This window comes from Sebastes umbrosus, chromosome 1 (assembly GCF_015220745.1).
Source record: "Sebastes umbrosus isolate fSebUmb1 chromosome 1, fSebUmb1.pri, whole genome shotgun sequence".
Taxonomy (NCBI): domain Eukaryota; kingdom Metazoa; phylum Chordata; class Actinopteri; order Perciformes; family Sebastidae; genus Sebastes; species Sebastes umbrosus.
Genome location: NC_051269.1, coordinates 7278058 through 7293592, shown reverse-complemented (window position 1 = coordinate 7293592; position 15535 = coordinate 7278058). Strand labels below are relative to the sequence as shown.

Here is a 15535-nt window from a genome sequence, read left to right as displayed (position 1 = left end):
TCTGTACAGTTCTAATTTTTCTTTTTCAAACTTCTTTTATAAAAATGTTTCAATAAATAGAAATGAAAATAATACTAATGAATGAAGTCATGCACGGTACAGACACACCACTGAAATACTTTAATTAGCTTTAATTAGACTTTGTACAGTTAGGAGAGCAGAAACCATATACACATATTAAGACACTTAACATTACAACCTGATCCAGAGCAGATCTCATAACAAAGTTTGATCTTCAAGACAACAGACGACATACTTTCAGTATAAAGGAACCTGTTTTTGTGTAAACGTTAAATCCTGTGTCGGGTTTGGAAGCAAACTGTGACTTTCATTTGTTTTCCACGGTTGTGTTTGTCATGACAATTTGGGAGGAGGGAAGAAGAAGAAGACAGAAGCTGGTAGAAAATGATAAATAACTGGACGAGTTCATCAGCGTCACTCCTCTTCTTCCTCCACCTCAAACTGCAGACGAGAGGCGAGTCGCTGGGCGAGCTCCAGGTCACCTCGCGCATCGCTCTCGACCTTCAGTTGACCTCTGACCCCGAGGTCAGCCACGGCCGTCTGAACCAGCTGCAGACGGGTTTCTCTGAGGGAACGCCTCAGCTTGGCCCGCCGGTTCTGAAACCAGATCTGAGAGAGAGCGAGAGAGAGAGAGGAAAGTTAATGTGGCCCTGATAGCAGAAGAAGAGATGCTTGTCATCAATTACAACTTACTTCATGTCGGACTTATTAGTTGTTAGTATTTAGTTGTTGTTTTACTAATAATAAGTAGTGTTGTTTGATTTATTATTCTAGATGTTTACTTTATATAGACTCTCTTTTGCTAGATATTTGTTTAGTTTAATTATTTTCTTGTTTTGTATATTTCGTTGTTTTGCGTAATGAGTATTTTACTTTTTTTGTTTATGAATTGGGTAAAACTGTGAGCACCCATGGTTATATAGGTGGGTAGGACCAGCATGCACCTGGGTGAGCTTATGTTTTTTTTTACTTTATGTAGTGGCCATTTGTCGGAAAGGTGAAGGTCAAGCTTGGATCGGGGGGCCGCTGACGCACCATGGGTATGTGGCTTAAGCAGAACAAGAGAGGCAGCGACAGCCATGTGTTCTTTGTGCTTCGTTTGCTTTTGTTTTTTGGATAAATAAATTATCAGAAACACATACATTTCGCATGGACGATGGACTGTTTTGCCTGCGTAAACCACCTTTGATTTAACTTTGATTTACATTTTTCCGCCAAATGGCCACAATAACTTTTTTAACCTTCTTTCTTCTTTATTTTATACTCTCATACTCAGAATTTACAAATGTTTTTTGTTTTCTAATTCTTAGTGTCTGAAATTCTCTGCTGCTCTAACGATGACCCACAATTATTGATCGTGTGAGACATACAAACAGGGACAACCTCCTTTGTGTGAGGCATTGATCGGTTACTCAGTCAGTGAATCACTCACATTGTTTTACTGGTTTTAAGGTGCTGTCTTTGGCACCCTTTTTTTACACCCATTTAGATGGAGGTGGAATCAGGGGAGCACTGCACATCTCCGCGTCTACAGCATAACTGTTTATTTTTTGTCATATACACCGATTCACAGGTTGAAACAACGCCTATAGGCTAAGACTAGAGAGCAGCAGCAGCAGTGTTAAATAGTCGGTGTGTGTGTGTGTGTGTGTGTGTGTGTGTGTGTGTGTGCTGTATGAACCTGTATTCTGTCCTCGTCCAGATCGAGTCTTCCTGCCAGCTGCTCCCTCAGCTGGATACCTGGGTAACAGTTCACCAGGAACACCGTCTCCAGGACGCTCACCTGCTCACACAGAAAGAGAGAGACATTAACAGACAAGTCCTCAACTTTATGACACAACTGAATGACAGACTGATTGATTGATTGATTGATTGATTGATTACCTGGCTGGTGGTGAAGGCAGTGCGTGGTCTGCGTCCGATGTACCAGTTTGATGTCGGGCTGGGAGAGTTCAGCTGCTGAGGATGAGGATGAGGATGATGATGATGATGATGGTGATGATGATGTTGTTTGGAGCACATACTGTTGCCTCTGTTCTCCTTCTCTGGATTCATGGGAACAATGAATGATGATCACACATTATACACCTTTTATAATTAATGTATGACAAATAATCAATTAATTATTTTTTAAACTGAATGGAGGAAACTTTCCAGCCTCATCAAATCAGGCTTTTACGTCCTCGACTCAACAGACTGTACAGTTATTAATATATAATCTACATTTAAATACATTCTAAGTTAATAAGTAACATAAACAGTGAATGAATACAAAGTGTATTGCTTGTAATAAATATAAACATCTTCCAATGGAAGAAGTGAAAATTTGCTTGGTAATATTTCTTGAAATAAGATGTAATATTTAGGCCTTCTAAGATAAAAGGAGATCTTGAAAAAAAATTAATATAAAATAATATGCGCATATACGAAAAGATAACAACTAAATATGATTAAGATAAATATGTAAGTAATGAATTTTTATTTTGATTGAGATACATTTATGAATTGGTATTCTTGATTGATAATGAATTTATATTTTGATAAGGATAATAATATCGGTAATTAATTTATATTTTTGTATGACAGAGATAAAAGGTAATAATTATTATATTTAGATAAGTTTATTATTACTATTATTATTATTAGAGTATATGTTTAGCTCAATAAGGAAGCTGGTTAATTATCAATGAAGGACTTATGGAGAAGGGGTGGGATTAAATAAGTTACTTCTTCTCACTCCTTTTCGAATATGTAAACCAAGGCATCAAGTGTTTGCTTATGCTTTTCATTGTGTGTAAATATTACTTTTTTCTGGCTGTCTACTTGTTTGTATGATCATTCTCTTTTTTATTTTTTTTATTTTACATGTTTGAAATTAATTTTGAATTGAAATGAAATGAGTTTACAGTTGAGCTGAGTTTAGTTCAGCTGAACGGGACAACAGATCAATCAACAGAAGAACTAGAGAAACTTGTTTGTTGACAGGTTTCTTTTTCATCTCATCCCAGAACAGCGTCTCCGAATTATTAGTCCTTTCAAAAAGCTGCAAAAGAGCTGAGTTTTGTTTATTGATAGGAGGGCTGGAGTTAGTATGTTTCTGTTTGTCCTCAACCAAAATGTTAACTGAAATATTTTCAAGCAAAGAAAAATGCTGGAAAACTGAAAATGATTGTAAGTGAATGTACTAAATATATCAGCTATTTTAGGGGATTTGGGGAAAATATATACAGAGCTCAGAAGTCATATAATTACACAAAAATGTAATTTTTGCGTAATATGAAACATTTACTGCAACTTTTATTCTGAAACTTTTTTTGTAGGAGCCTCTTTTTACATTTAGTGGGGTAGATTTATAGTTTTATAGTTACAGTACTGTATACGAGACTCTGTGATGCTCTGTGTCATATGTTTTCATAAATGGTTTTAATGTTTGCATTAATAGTAATTGTTCTATGCGTCAGCTGTGATTTCCCATTTATTTTTGACATCACACTCTAAAAACAAGAAGAAAAAAATAGACAATAGTTAATGTGTTATTGTTATTCCATGTTTATATTTTATATTTTCTAAGCTAGTTGAAGTAGTCTAGTATATTTATATAGTATATTCTAATATATTCTTTATATTACACACTATATATATTTATCTCCAGTGTTGATATGCATATTTACTGTTCCTGTTGCCTGGAGAACCTGCTGCTGTACCACAAGAATTTCCCAATTTAGGTCCATATAAAGTCCATCCCTCTATCTATCTATATATCTATCTATCTAATGGGTCAATTCAATATTTCTATAATTTTACATTTGCTTTTTAGCACTACAGTAGAATTCATATCAGACTGACATTCATCAATAAGACACAAACTTGTAGAGAAAGTTGTGCTCCTCACCTGTCCAGGGTCGGTGGAGTTTCAGGCAGGTTCCAGGTCTCTCCAGCTCCAAACCCAGAATCTGCTCGATGAAGAACGCCGGCCTGCGTTCTGCTGTCACAGGAGTGGACGCCATAATAAGTGATCTAAGAGCAGGAAGCCCCTGGCGTGCTGACAAAACTACTGACAACAACCAAAACAACAAAATAGTTCCATAAGATGATTTTCTTTCAATAAAAACCCTGATACCGGTTCTAGTGTGGACCTGGTGGTCTACAAGCAGCTGAGGAGGTGTTAAATCTGAGGAACATGTGAAGCAGCAGGAAGACAAACTGCTGACTGCTGGTTTGAATGGGAGTGGAGGATTTACACTGGCCACCAATTAGAATTAAGAAGTGGTTTTCCATGTGAATGAGATTCCCTGAGGTTCCATACAGCAGCTAATCTCTGCTCTGTGTGTGTGTGTGTGTCTGTGTGTGTGTGTGTGTTACTGAGAAACAGCGTATTTACATTTATAGTTTACTTAGTTGAGACCCACAATAGAGCCGTTTTAGTCTTTTTTAGGGAAGTACAGGGGGTGTTTAGGGGGAGATAGCAGGTCAACAGTAGATGTCACATAGAAGTGGTGAACATCATCTGAAAGCTGAAGATTAATTTGAGATGCAGCTCAGCACTGTATGACAAGTTGTTCTATAGTCACAAATCAGAAATAAACATTAATTAATTAATTAAAATAAAATAGTGAAAGTATATAAGGGTTTATAACATTATGATAGAAGTATATGATGGTCATCCCCATTCTCTATTATGTCTCATAAGTTGTTGCATACATTTTTGGGTTGTTACACAGATTTGGTGCTAAATTTAACCATTTTTTACCACTGGAGAATTGATAAGAATGATCAATAATCCCTCCAAAATATCACATTAAGACACCAAGACCTCGAGGAACACCATAGAAAAAGCCATGCTGTGATTTGGAATACATTTTTTTTTGACATTTGGAGATTTCTGAAAAGAAATGCATTTTTTGGCGATTGGATGGCGAGCACTTCTGTTGTGTAAACTGCTCAGAAACCTCCTTATTGTCAATCTAGCTAGGAAAGCCATCCGTCCTCTGAATGCTCTAGGTCTCTAGTTTGTGGCTGTACAGTTTCATGAGGCTGTGATTATCCTAGAGGTCACCACAGGTCATTTATACAGTGAGGTCAAGTTTTAAATGGTCTCACTACAATGAAATGTCTCCTATGGGGACTAACATCATCACACATGAAGACAGTTGGGCTCATTGGATCCACAAGAGTCTCAGCTTTACAGTGAGACCCAATTTATGTAATTCAAGACTGTGTAGGGACCCCAGTATGCAGAAATATTCAGACACACCATTTTAGAATAGGAGACAATAAGACATTTATATGTGATTATCATAAAGTGGGCATGTCTGTAAAGGGGAGACTCGTGGGTACCCATAGAACACATTTTCATTCACATATCTGGAGGTCAGTGGTCAAGAGACCCCTGTGAAAATGGCCATGTCAGTTTTTCCTCGCTAAAATTTAGCCCAACTTTAGAGCGTTATTTAGCCTCCTTCCTGACATGGTAGCATGACACGGTTCTGGCTCTAAAACTGAACCTTCCACAGCCTCTGAGAGACAGTAAAGTCAGGTCTCAGAGGGTTAACAACTTTGCAGGAGACAAAATAAACATCTTGTGTGTGAGTGTTTGTATCTGAGTTTTCCCTCCTGTGCTTCACGCTGTGAGTGTATGTGATAGATTAGGACGAGGAGCCTTTTTAAAAACCGTCACCAGTGTCACACAAACACAAAGCGTAATTCCACCCTTTTCTTCTGAAGTACCAAAGTAGAAAATCAGTTTAGTTTTCACAGTAAAAATACGTCCATCCTTCTGTTACAAGTCTGAGACGGGGGGTTTAATCTAATAATAATAATAATAATGATAATGATGGTAATAATAATGATCCGGTGAGATCCACTAATGCTATTAGCCTAATCTGTGTGTGTTGTGATGCAGATGAAGCATCGTAGCGTGTGAATGCAGGTTGAAGCAGCAGGGAGGAAAAGCTTTTCAGAAGCAGATTAGCTCCTAATGAACCTGCTGAAGCAGCTTTAAACCCACAGCACACTTGTTTATTTATCCCACAATGGAAGACAGGATGGATGGAAGGATGTGATGACTACCGGCAGGGAGGTAGGACGTCTAAACTCTGCTGCAGTGGGATGACGTGTGGAGGGAATATTTCAACACTTCAGAATAATCTATATTAAATGAATTAAATGTAGGAGCAAAAGTACAGTATTTACCTCAGAGATGTAGTGGAATCAAAGTATAAAGTAGTATAAAGTACTTCAAAACTGTAGTCTCTTTAGTACAGTACTTGAGTAAATGTACTTCCACCATTGTTCATTTCAACACATAGTGTAATAACTGTTTTTTCCAACTCTAGTCGATAATGTTGTGAAGTTTTCTGTTTCTACTCGATGCTAATACTAATTTCTAACAATCACAAATTCATAATTAATCTGACGTTAATCTGATAATTAAGACGTGTAATTTGAATGTAAATAAGGTGCCAGAGTGCATTAAGAAGCATCAAAATGGAGCTTGTTCCCCCCGAGCCCCTCCTACCGAAATGACAGTAACCTAAAAAATTTAAAATGGCAGTAACTGCCAAAATAAAAAATAAATTGATAAATAAATAAATAAATGTCATTAAATGAAGCAAAATTATTAAAAATACATTTTACCATTAATTAGTTGATAAAATGTGACATAAATGAATATTTCTGTTTTAATTTGCTTCTTTATTTATATATCTTTGTATTTATTCCCTTATTTATTTACTCTTCGGTTTAATTTTCCTTTCTATATATTTATGTATTTATCTTTATTCTTTTTTAGTTGATTTATTTACTTTTGGATTTATTTTTTTATATATATTTTTAAATTGTATAATGAGGCAGAAATGCATGAAGAAATGTGTAAAGAAATTTATAAAGAAAATAATACAGAAATAAATAAGTCTGGGGAAATAAATAACGGGTGAAAAAATAAATGCAAAAATTAATAAAAATAAATAAAAGGGAAAATTAAACAGAAGAGTAAGTAAATAAGGGAATTAATACAAATATAAATAAATAAACAAATATCAATGTCACATTTTATCAATTAATTAATGGTTACAATTATTTTTATTTATTGAGTCTTTTATTTATTTAATTTTTTGGCAGGTTCTAGCAATAAACACAAAGGACAGGTGAGGCTGATGGGAATTTCATTAGTTTTGTAAATATTTGGTCGCAAACTAAATCATTGGTTTATAGCCTGTCTGAACACTGGAAAGCGGGTGAAACACCGGCCGTAACATTCTCCTCTGAGCCATTCAGTGTTTCAGGTGACGGCACAAAGGTCAACAAATAACATCATGAAGTTTGTTCATTCACCACTTTATTAAATATTTACATGACGAAGCGTATAAGCAGATTCAGAAATGATCAGAACAACACTGGCAGCTTTAAGAGGTGTCTGTTTGTGTGTGTGTAACGTCTACCGCTGCTAGAAACAAAAACGGACACACAAAGGTTTCCTTTATGATAATTTATTTTGTACAGTAAAACAGAGGTTGCATTGCATCCACTGACTGGCTTTGTGGAGAGGACAGGGGGGAGGATGAATTTAAACACACCCGGGATTGTTACGAACTTTGACGGCAACCATTTCTCAGCGCTTTGTGTGATTACTGAGTATCTTACAGAGACGGGCAGTCCAGCAACTTTATCAGTCAATGGTGTCTGATACGAGATGTCAAGACCTGAACCGCTGCCAGTGATGATTCGATGCAGATCCGACAAACACAATTTGTGGAGGGTGCGTTCAAGAACGCCACAACTCTCTGACACACAGCATTCCAGATAAAAGGAAAAAATTGGTTCTACCGCGCCAACAACTAAAAACATTCTTCTTTAGGTAGTATATATATATATATATATATACACTCTCATTTCTCTTTCCCCTCTTAGAAAGGCATGTGGGTGTTGTTATTTGTCCGTATGGTCATTGTGAGGCGAGTGTCGTGGGGTCGTTGAACGCAGCGCTCTCTGGTAGGTTTTAGGCCCAGGTCGGGGTGCGTGTGTTTCCGTTTACTTGGGAGGCCTGTAGGCGATCTTCCTGCTCTTCATCACAGACCACCTGTGCCTCTTCATGTAGTAGACCAGAGGGATGAGGATGCCGGCGCCCATCAGCATCTGGGGAGAGAAAGACAACGAGCTCCATGTTTACGACCTGTTTCCACTTGTTCCATTGGGACGTTTTTACAATGACGTATCACCTTCCATGGTTCCGATATGATTCAAGGACAATATTTAACTCATCTAGAGCGATACGATACGATTCAATGACTTGAAATCGATAGGGTAACTCTTTTTTTGCCAAAATTCAGTCAGTGTGACTGTGAAATAAATATCTGTTACTCGACAGTGAAGGTCAGGATTCCTCAAAGTCTTTCTTGTAATGGAATCAGGGATGAATTAATTATGGATATAAACAAGTAAACAACAGTGTGTGTTTGTATGTGTGTGTGTGTGTGTGTGTGTGTGTGTGCGTGCGTGCGTGTGCGTGTGTTGTACCTTCAGTCCCATGCGTTTGCGTTGGTCGTGCTCCGGCTCGGCGGCCCACCTCAAGAACGTACACACATCTTTAGCAACCTGGCTCATGGTGGCGGGGGTTCCTATGGCAACAGAGACACAACAACCATCAGCACAACACCTTTAACTACAGCCAACTGTAATGCACGGTCCTAGACACAGTGGGTGTGGATGAAAAGGTTAAATCATCCATCACTGTATTTTTACAAACCAATAGCAATTGATTTTTATATAAATGCAAAATAAATAGAATGGAAAGTCTGTTTGTTTCTAATCTAGTGAGGTTAAAGCCACACTACAGTGTATTTTGGCATTTCTATGTTATTTCATATTTATTTGAGTCATTTCCTGACTAAGTTGATCAGCCACACTGTTTTCCAAAATTTTTAACTTAATTTTGTGCTCAAAGTTAAAAAAGAAGCTTGTTGGTAAAACATGAATATGACATCTGACTATAGTAGAAGCTGCAGGATAAAGGTCATCCTCCAAGCTGCAGGAGCACTCATGATCGTTTGAGTGATCTGAGCAGCAGCAAGCTGATAAATCTGTTTATCTGTCTGTCAGTTTGTCTTTCTAAATAGTTAACTAGTTAGCTGTAGTTAGCTAATTAGCTAGCCCAATTTGTTGCATTAGCTAACTGAGGGTTTTCCACCTTAGTTTAGTGTGTTGCTTATGACATTTGTGTGTGTGGTGAACAGGTGCAATCAACGTAGTGAATTGCACAAAATCCCACCGTCAGAATTAACACAACACACTGACTGTCTCTCTCACTCGCTCTCTTCTTCACTGTCTCCTCCTGCTGGAGATAAATTAACAGAAAGCAGCCGATACCGGAGGTTTGTGGGCCTTTAACAGGTCCGAACGACAGGGAGCACAACTTACAGCTCAACAGAAAACCAGAGAAAAGCACCATTAGAGAAATAAACGGATCTCAGTGCAGCCCGGAGCGGTGTCGGTGCTGGAGGTGAGGAGAGAGCGGCCGGTGCTGGTGGACGGTGAACCTCCTAAACCACCCACAGCGTCCTGAAATGCAGTTTCAGGACGCTGTAGGGGGCGTGTGGCAATGCGGCTCATTGGTGCAGCCGCAGCCAGACCGCCGCCTCTCCAGGAGGAGACAGTGAAGAAGAGAGAGAGTGAGAGAGTTGGTGTGTTGAGATAATTCTGGTCTCATTTGTGGTCTGATAAACAGTAAATTCATCTAAACTGGGTTGAAAAATGATGCAATCTGGTTACGTCTGTTTATTGACCACACCCCCATTCTCTGTTTGAGAAAGAACAAAAAAGTATTAAAAATGGCTGGAGGGGGGCTTTAAAACCTTTAAAAAAATTAACAAACATCTCCTGCTGTCTTTTGACAAACTGAAAATCTAGACATAACAAAATAATGCAGGTGATGTGACACCAGAAGAAGCACTCCCTGCACAATATCTGTTCATGTTCTCGCTTTCTGTCAACCGAACAGGCTGACAGCACACACACACGCTGCGTCTTTACTCACCGTCGTCGAACTCCAGCACCTCGTTGTAGATGGGCGGGGCCATGCCGATGGCCTGGCCAGGGAAGTATGGGTTGTAGTAGAGTCCTTCTCTCAACGCCACTCCAGCTGGAGGTTCGCAGTATCCTGTCAGCAGGCTGAACACGTAGTCCTCTCCTCCATGTCTGAGGGGAGCAAAGGGGACAGTCAACACCGAAGATATGTGGATTTTTTTCAAACTGAGTTCGTGGCTTTCAGACTCAACTGTGTAGGTTTTCTGTCTTTCAGGAGTTACCTGGCATTGACGATGTAGCTGAGGTCTGGAGGCAGGGCTCCGTTGTTGGCGACCCGGGCTGCCTCAGGGTTGGCGTAGGGCTTTGGGAAGTAGTCCGACAGCTTTCCTGGCCGGGTGAACATCTCTCCGCTCTCATCAGGACCGTCCACTACCTCAACCTGAACACAACACACAAGACACCTTTAACTTTGGGCCGAAAACCTAGAATATAACAGCAGATACAGCCGGGTGGCACCACCTACTGGCAGAACTTAAGTGTTTCATTTTCGAAAATTACCAAAACAATAGGGGTGTCACGATTCTCCAAATCCATGATTCGATTTGACTTTCAATTTTTTAGGCCACGATTTGATTCGATTTAAACATGCCATTGTTAGACTATGGAGTCTTGATTCATAACAATCAACAGATCATTGGTTTTATGTCTTAACAACTGTCATTTACACTTTCAAATTCTTCTTTAAAAAGAGAACTGAACTGAAGAGTACTGAATTCAGTACCAGTATCTGTGTGACCTACCTCAGTACATAATCATTACAAAAACTAAACAGAAATAGGCGGGGGCGGAGAAAAATAGATAATCGGGTCCTGACTTCGAATCGAAATCGTGACACGCCTACAAAACAACAACACAGCTTTTCAAAAATGTGTATATTGTAAAATACTAAGAAAGTGTTCTGTTGAAACTGCTCCAGCATGGATTCTCTCCTATTCTTAGCCTCACCTCCTCAGCGATGGTCTTAACCTCGTTCTCCGTGTGCGACACTCCCACCAGGTTTCTGAAGGCCAGGTACTCCATACTGTGGCAGGCTGAACACACTTGCTTATACACCTGGTAACCACGACGAATACTGCAGAGAGAGCGAGAGAGAAAGCACAGTGAGACGCTTAACAAACATGATCATCCTCTACATAAAAAAGTGGAAAACTAAAGGTGCCAAAACACATCGGACTTTAAATCAAAAGTTCTAATAAAACAGCATAAAATGATTGATGATGATTTGATAAACACTGGAAAATCTATATGTGTGTGTGTGTGTGTGTGTGTGTTTATCCATCTCACCTAGCATGGTCCAGAGAGGACAGAGGTCCAGCGTGGCTCCAAGGGTAATTCGGGGGGTGGAGCTCCAGGTCGGAGGCTTTAACGGATTGGTGAAGCATCAGAGCGAGTCCCGCCCCACCGGCTGTGACCACGCCTAGTGTCGTCAGGGCAACCTTCTTGTGGCGAGGCAGGCTGGCGAAGGACATGTTGGCCTACGGAGGTACAAGAGCATAACAAGATACCAGTTATTTAGTTACTTAAAATCATCCCAGTGCAATAAAGTACCGCTGATTATTCAGATCACTTTATATTCTGTGTTACAAGACAAGAATTCGCTGGTTCTTGCAACCCAAATGTCCGAATTTGCTGTTTTTTTCTGTTGGTTGGACAAATCATCTGAAAACATTGACACTGATACACATTTTATTTACCATTTTCTGAAATTTTATAGATCGAACTAACAATTGAGAGATCAGCAGCCCTAATCTTGTCGACTTGTAGTTTTTGATAAACTCTCTTTCTGTTCTAAAATCTGTGGTTGGTGTATAAAATATCAAAGATATGCTCATAAAAACTTTGACTCAGGGGTAAAAACATTCGTAGCAAGTAGGGCTGCAGCTAACAATTATTTTCATCATTGAATAGTCTGCTGGTTAATTTCTCAATTCAAATTGTTTGGTCTATAAACTATAGAAAATCTCAGTCTGGGGCAAGCCATAGTAAAGTCAGCACACTGACAGCTGTTGTTGCCGGTTGGGCTGCAGTTTGCCATATTTTTTATGCTAAATGCAGTACCTGTTTGGGTTTCTGGACAATATTTGTCATTGTTTTGTGTTGTTAATTGGTTTCCAATAATAAATATATACAGACATTTGCATAAAGCTGCATATTTGTCCACTCCCGTTTTGATATGAGTATTAAATACTTGACAAATCTCCCTTAAAGGTACATTTTGAACATATAAAAAATGTACAATTAATCGTGATTAACTATGGACAATCATGCGATTAAATATTTGCATTTTTATAGATTGATAGCCCTAATAGAGAAATATTGAAAAATCTCAATTTCTGAAAATTTCCAGTATAACATGTTCACCTTGCTTGTTTTGTCCCACCAATCACACAAGACAAACAAAATAAAGAAGCAAACCCTTCCATTATAGAGGCTGGAACTGACTAATCGGTCTAGCAAGTATAAAGAATTGAAGTAATGTTCAGGATAGCAAGGCGTGATTCTTAAGTGTCGACTGCAACAACACTTTAAACTAAAAGTTCAGGACGGATCGGATACTATTTCCTAAGTGCAGTTCATCATAATGCCCTTGCTTATAGTGTGTACTCTGGTCGTCCTTATGAAACTGCCCTTCACTAGTGCTTCTATAACCAGGCAGCTGACATCACGTGACAGCACCCCTGCATCAGGACACAAACACACACTCCAACATCCATCTCCTGCCTGAAACCAAGCTACACTCAGGAAGGGCACCTTTTAATGAGGGACTTGAACGGTGACTCGGTATCTGCCAGCAGACAACATACCATTTACTGTAAGTCCCATATGTGGGGATACGTAATGGCCTAGTCGTGGTTAAGACTCATATCACATACTGTGATGGCAATCCCTGGTTTTATTACAGCCAGGGACCTTTGTTGCATGTAATAACCCATACTCTCTCTCATCACTTCCTGTCTCTATATCTCTACTTTAAACCAACATGCCACTAAAGCAAGCAAGAGCTGAAATGATTATTCAATTAATTGTTAGGTCAATCGACAGAAAATCAACCCCCAAACAAACAGTTGTTTTAAGACATTCTCCAAGCCAAAACACTTTGCATTTGCTCCTTTCTAAAGATGCACCGATCCCACTTTTTCAGTCCTGATACCGATACCTGGGCTTTGGGTATCAACCGATACTGAGAACTGATCAGATACCAGTGTTTAATTAATAATCTGTATGCCTCACTGTGTTGAAGTGACTGGGATTATTCTTTAATGTGTAAGACAACATCAGGCCTGACTTAAACATTGCAAAACATAACAAATAAATACATAGATATACATTTAGTGAATTGTTATTTGTAATTAAAACTTGGTAATAAATAATCAAAATTAACAAGAATTCCAATCTAAGTGTAAACATTTTTTAATGCATCAACAAATTAGTCAAAACTTAAACAGGAATTTAATTCTAGTATATAATGTATATATATAGGACATAAACAAGAATTGCATTTAATAGATCGGCCCCATTGTCACCGATATCAGATCCAGCTATTTCAGTGAGTATCGGCCTGATATCCGATCCTACTGCTTTCCTTGTATATATATATATATATATATATATATAAATACAACTGGTTATATTCAGGCTTTAGACTGTTAATCAGACAGAACATTTGACTCTGTGAAACTATGATGGCCATTTTCAGACATGTCATGGACAAAACAAGTAATCGGGAATATTAATCAATAAAGACAATACAAGACAGTTAATTGCAACCCTAAAAACAAGAGTGGCATACCATCCAAACTCTGCAGCAAGCTCCACAAACATGAGTCTACATCATGCTGACCTCTCTCTGATCTATCTGTACTTCAAACAGCTCACAACTAATAAGTGACATTTAGCTTCATGTTGTCTCATCTCCATTAAAAGGTCCATAAACCAGGTAAACGTGGACAGTTCACACTACAGTCTCCGGACACACCCATAGGTGTCATTTACCTAACAGATGAAGGGTACAGCAGTGACCGGCTGCAGACTGCATCTATCACCGGAAGTCCTCTCAGTCCTTGAACCGCTAACCCGTTAGCCGATTAGCTTAGCTTCTTTAGCCGTTGGTGTTTTAGACGGAATATAAACGCAAAGTGACCCATGTTAACATTTCAACAGTACGATCACACACTCTGGGGTGCAGATGTGTATCCCTGCACCGTTAGCTAAGATAGAATATTAATTTAAGTGAGCTTTTTCATTCACCGGGTGGGTGACTACATGACCTAGCTAACCGGCCAGCTTGCTCCAAGCAAGGCCTATAGAAGGAGGCTAAGATACACGTCATCAACAAGTCATAGCCTCGGGGTACCGCACATGCGCAGTAAAATCTGGTCTGCTTTCAGCCAATCAAAACGCACGACCGCAGCTTCAGTTACATTGCGCATGCGCGTTACCCAAAAGAACAAGACCGTGTCCCAGCCTCCTTCTATAGGCCTTGGGTTGCTCCATGTAGCGACCGCTAGCTACCTGGTTTTATAGCTCTGTGGCGTCTGTTGTGGCAGTTCTTGACGCCATGTCGACATCTACCGTTAAAGAGGGTCAGAATATGCGAAGAGCTAACGCCACAGTTGTTTCCGACCTCCTATAAACGTGTGTGAACACGAGTGACCTTGTCTCACCCGCAGACAGACAGCCACCAGGCTAACATCACCTCACTGTGTCCTCTCTCTAGTGAACTGTTGCTCTAAACACTCTCTGTCCCTGGTGATAAACACAACAGTACTCTCTCCACCTACCACGGGGGTCTTGATCGTTTTCGCCGTGCTGAGGAGGGCTCTCCCGGTCCCTGACTGCACCGCGACTCGTAGCGCCGCCATCTTCTCTGCGTCTCTCTGAGCTGAAGGAGAGCTGCTCTCTGACTAGCATGAAGACACACACGATGCTTCCGGTCTGGACCTTCACAATAAAACACAGCTTGTGTGAAGTGCACTGTGTTCACGTGGGTCCCTACATCCAGTATGTATGAGAAACTATAAGAGTAGTGCACATAAGATAAGATAAGATAAGATAAGATGAACCTTTATTAATCCAAAGCAGCAACATCACAAACAGAGTGAAACACAGGAGAGATAAAGGTATACACAAATGATAAAAACAATAGAGATATAAAAGATACAGAGGGAATGGGTGAACATAGTGTGTGCAGTCCGTCAATAAATACATGTAGTATGTACAATAAATAAATGTTATATGTGCATATGTGCAGTCTATAAAGTGGTATATAGGATGTATAATGTAAAGTAAGTGTAAAGTGCACCAGTGGTTAGAGTCCAAGATGGTTGCAGATAGTGCGTGTTTAAACTCCTTAAAGTCCTCATAGTTCTCATATGGGGGTCAGCCTTGGTTGTGGAGCCTGATGGCTACCAGCATGAATGATGATGTTGGGATG

The 15535-nt window shown here is 39.4% G+C and overlaps 2 protein-coding genes across 2 annotated transcripts; both read right to left on the bottom strand.

The window, feature by feature from the left end:
• Nucleotides 1-164: 164 nt before the first annotated feature.
• On the bottom strand, nucleotides 165-4028 carry hesx1 (HESX homeobox 1). Its single transcript, XM_037778957.1, has 4 exons — nucleotides 3914-4028; nucleotides 1906-2066; nucleotides 1703-1804; nucleotides 165-630 (listed from the first exon to the last, which is right to left on the bottom strand). Exons 1-4 carry the CDS (start codon nucleotides 4026-4028, stop codon nucleotides 436-438), a joined length of 573 nt encoding a protein of 190 aa, XP_037634885.1. The 3' UTR covers nucleotides 165-435.
• A 3312-nt stretch (nucleotides 4029-7340) lies between these two features.
• LOC119493546 (cytochrome c1, heme protein, mitochondrial) lies at nucleotides 7341-15043 on the bottom strand. The gene is made up of 7 exons (XM_037778941.1): nucleotides 14883-15043; nucleotides 11386-11576; nucleotides 11047-11173; nucleotides 10323-10480; nucleotides 10052-10212; nucleotides 8536-8636; nucleotides 7341-8154 (listed from the first exon to the last, which is right to left on the bottom strand). Exons 1-7 carry the CDS (start codon nucleotides 14961-14963, stop codon nucleotides 8050-8052), a joined length of 924 nt encoding a protein of 307 aa, XP_037634869.1. The 5' UTR covers nucleotides 14964-15043; the 3' UTR covers nucleotides 7341-8049.
• Between the last annotated feature and the right edge of the window lie 492 nt (nucleotides 15044-15535).